Below are 2,426 nucleotides of genomic sequence, written 5' to 3'. Positions count from 1 at the left end.
ACTAGCAATTGGCGATTAACGATTGACAATTAAAGATTAGATTTTAACGAATCAACAAGCTTCAGCCTTGGCTTGCTTTGTTCCAATTGATCAAGTTTCAATCTTCAATCGTCAATCATCTATCGCCAATCGCTAGTGGCCTTTAAGGCCAAATCACACTAGCAATTGACGATTGACGATTAACGATTGAAGATTAGATTTTGATAAATCAACAAGCTTCAACTTTGGCTTGCTTTGTTCCAATTGGTCAAGTTCCAATCCTTAATCGTCAATCATCAATCGCCAATCGCTAGTATGATTTGGCCTTTAAGGCTAGTGGCACACAAAAAACTTAGGCAGTAAAACGTTAGCAGTAAGCAAATTGACTAATCACAGTCATTGATTCTTCTTACGGTCCAAGAATCAACGACTGTGATTGGTCAATTTGTTTACTGCTTAAGTTTTTCTATGTGCCACGGCCCTAAAGTTGGATATTATATGGATGTCCGACGAACGTTTCGTGAACATTGTTGCTTGCTGAGGACATCTGTGCATACAAGTGAAGCAGTTCTGTTTTTGGCCTGCTCGTGTCGCGAGCGTCTACGCACGTTGTCACAAATTACAGAAGCAATCTCTATTGTAGCGGACCGTTTACTTCATGGTGAATCATAGAAATAGTTTCGATTTGCTTTACCTCTTTTATTTTGCACTCAAAACGTAAGAGCCCTTCATTAGGACAAGGATAAACACGCGGTACATTTCGTTCACGAACTTAAGACAAAGAAATTATGGAAGCGTGCGAGAATCGTGTGCAAGAAAATCGACCGCAGGATGGTGGTGAGTATTTTTAATTATCGTTCATCTCGTTTTGATTTTTTGCTTTTATATACTGCGCGCTTTTAGGTATATGAGATCTGTGATTTTCGTTATGTAAGGTCAAAATAATACATAGTCATAAAATTAACGCTTGCGTTTGTCATATTAATTATTTTAAACACTCTTTACGGATGTACTTCTAGATCTACCGAGCGTGTAAAATGTATGCTCGCACATAACACATAGGCGCGTACATGTACGCACATTAATTAAAACCAAAAAACTTTTTGAGAAATAAACAGGTCGACCTTGCGTAACAAATAATTGTTACGATAATTTTACGTTACGATACAATCGATCTTATGTAACCTTATATTATCGTTTTATACATTTTCAAGTACGGTTTTACATCAGTTTCTGCTTTCCATTGATATTCGTAAAATGGCCGTTTTGCATATCAGTAATATAATAATTTTCTTTATTGAATTAATAAAATTATGAATTCGACAAAGAAACTTTTTATTCATCATAACTTATATATTTTTAAATTTTATTAAATGTAATGATAAAAATAATTAGTAAATACAAAGCAATTTTAATATAAATAATAAATAGGAGTTTTTAATTAAATATTTGTTTCTGAAAAAAAATGTAGTTATCACGATTTATATGCTCGTTATCCACGATACACTTATACGCGCATCCGCGACACACACATGAGATGCGATGTATACATATAAGCACACACACTCCCACCCGTGGGCACGCGCCCGCGTACACATACATATATATGCATATACGTATAAGCGTATCTATATGTATATTTAAATGATTTGTAAAGTTTCATATCATGATAAAATTCGAATTACTATCAGATTATAATTAATTATATATACATTACATAACATTTTTTATTTTAGAATATACATAACATTTTTTATTTTAGAATATGGATTTGTTTGGCAAGATTTTCTGGATGCTACAGAGAGTGTGGAAGTACCACAAATTATGTTTCCTCATGTTGAATTAACACTGCAGAATAATATAGAGATTGGCATGGCATTAGAAGTACCAGTGCAAAAGAATACTGAACAAGAAACATATTGGGTAGCTCATATTGTCATGGCTTGTGGACCCTTATTAAGATTGCGTTATTTTGGTGGCGATGACAGATCATTAGAGTTTTGGTTTAATCTTACAAAAGAAGCCGGCCATGAGATTGGTTGGTCTTTAAAAAATGGTATAAAGTTAGAACCACCTGACTCTATACTCGAAAGATCACCAGATTGCGTAGACAAGCTGCATGAGTTCCTCACAACAGCACATGCCCTTCCGTCCGAGATGTTAACAGGGGTAAGATGCAAAATCTATTTTAAGGATTATATGTTATAGTCAAGACGATTTAATATGACACTTAACTTATCTTACAGAATGGCCTCAGTATGACAGAAAGAATTAAGCAGAATATGAAAGTGGAAATATGTGATGTATTACATCCATACAAATTATGGGTAGCTACGGTAAGAATAATAGCAGAATTAATCAATTTTGTACATAGATGTTGTATAAAACTTTTGTAAACATATAAAAGGAAAAATATATAATAAAAAGAAATATTTCATATAAAACCA

The 2,426-nt window shown here is 33.6% G+C and overlaps 1 protein-coding gene across 1 annotated transcript in view; it reads left to right on the top strand.

Annotated features, from left to right (window-relative positions):
• Nucleotides 1–545: 545 nt before the first annotated feature.
• The window catches only part of LOC116853168 (scm-like with four MBT domains protein 2), a 4,737-nt gene continuing 2,856 nt past the window's right edge, over nt 546–2,426 (top strand). The window contains exons 1-3 of the mRNA XM_032834096.1: nt 546–816; nt 1,742–2,148; nt 2,226–2,371. Of these exons, the coding sequence (XP_032689987.1) occupies nt 768–816; nt 1,742–2,148; nt 2,226–2,371 (602 nt within the window). The 5' untranslated portion in view covers nt 546–767. The remainder of the gene's footprint in view (nt 817–1,741; nt 2,149–2,225; nt 2,372–2,426) is intronic.

Source organism: Odontomachus brunneus, unplaced genomic scaffold, assembly GCF_010583005.1.
Source record: "Odontomachus brunneus isolate Ranch 3 - 2012 unplaced genomic scaffold, Obru_v1 Obru_scaffold_283, whole genome shotgun sequence".
In the NCBI taxonomy this organism is placed as follows: domain Eukaryota; kingdom Metazoa; phylum Arthropoda; class Insecta; order Hymenoptera; family Formicidae; genus Odontomachus; species Odontomachus brunneus.
This window is presented reverse-complemented; position numbering and strand designations above follow the sequence as displayed.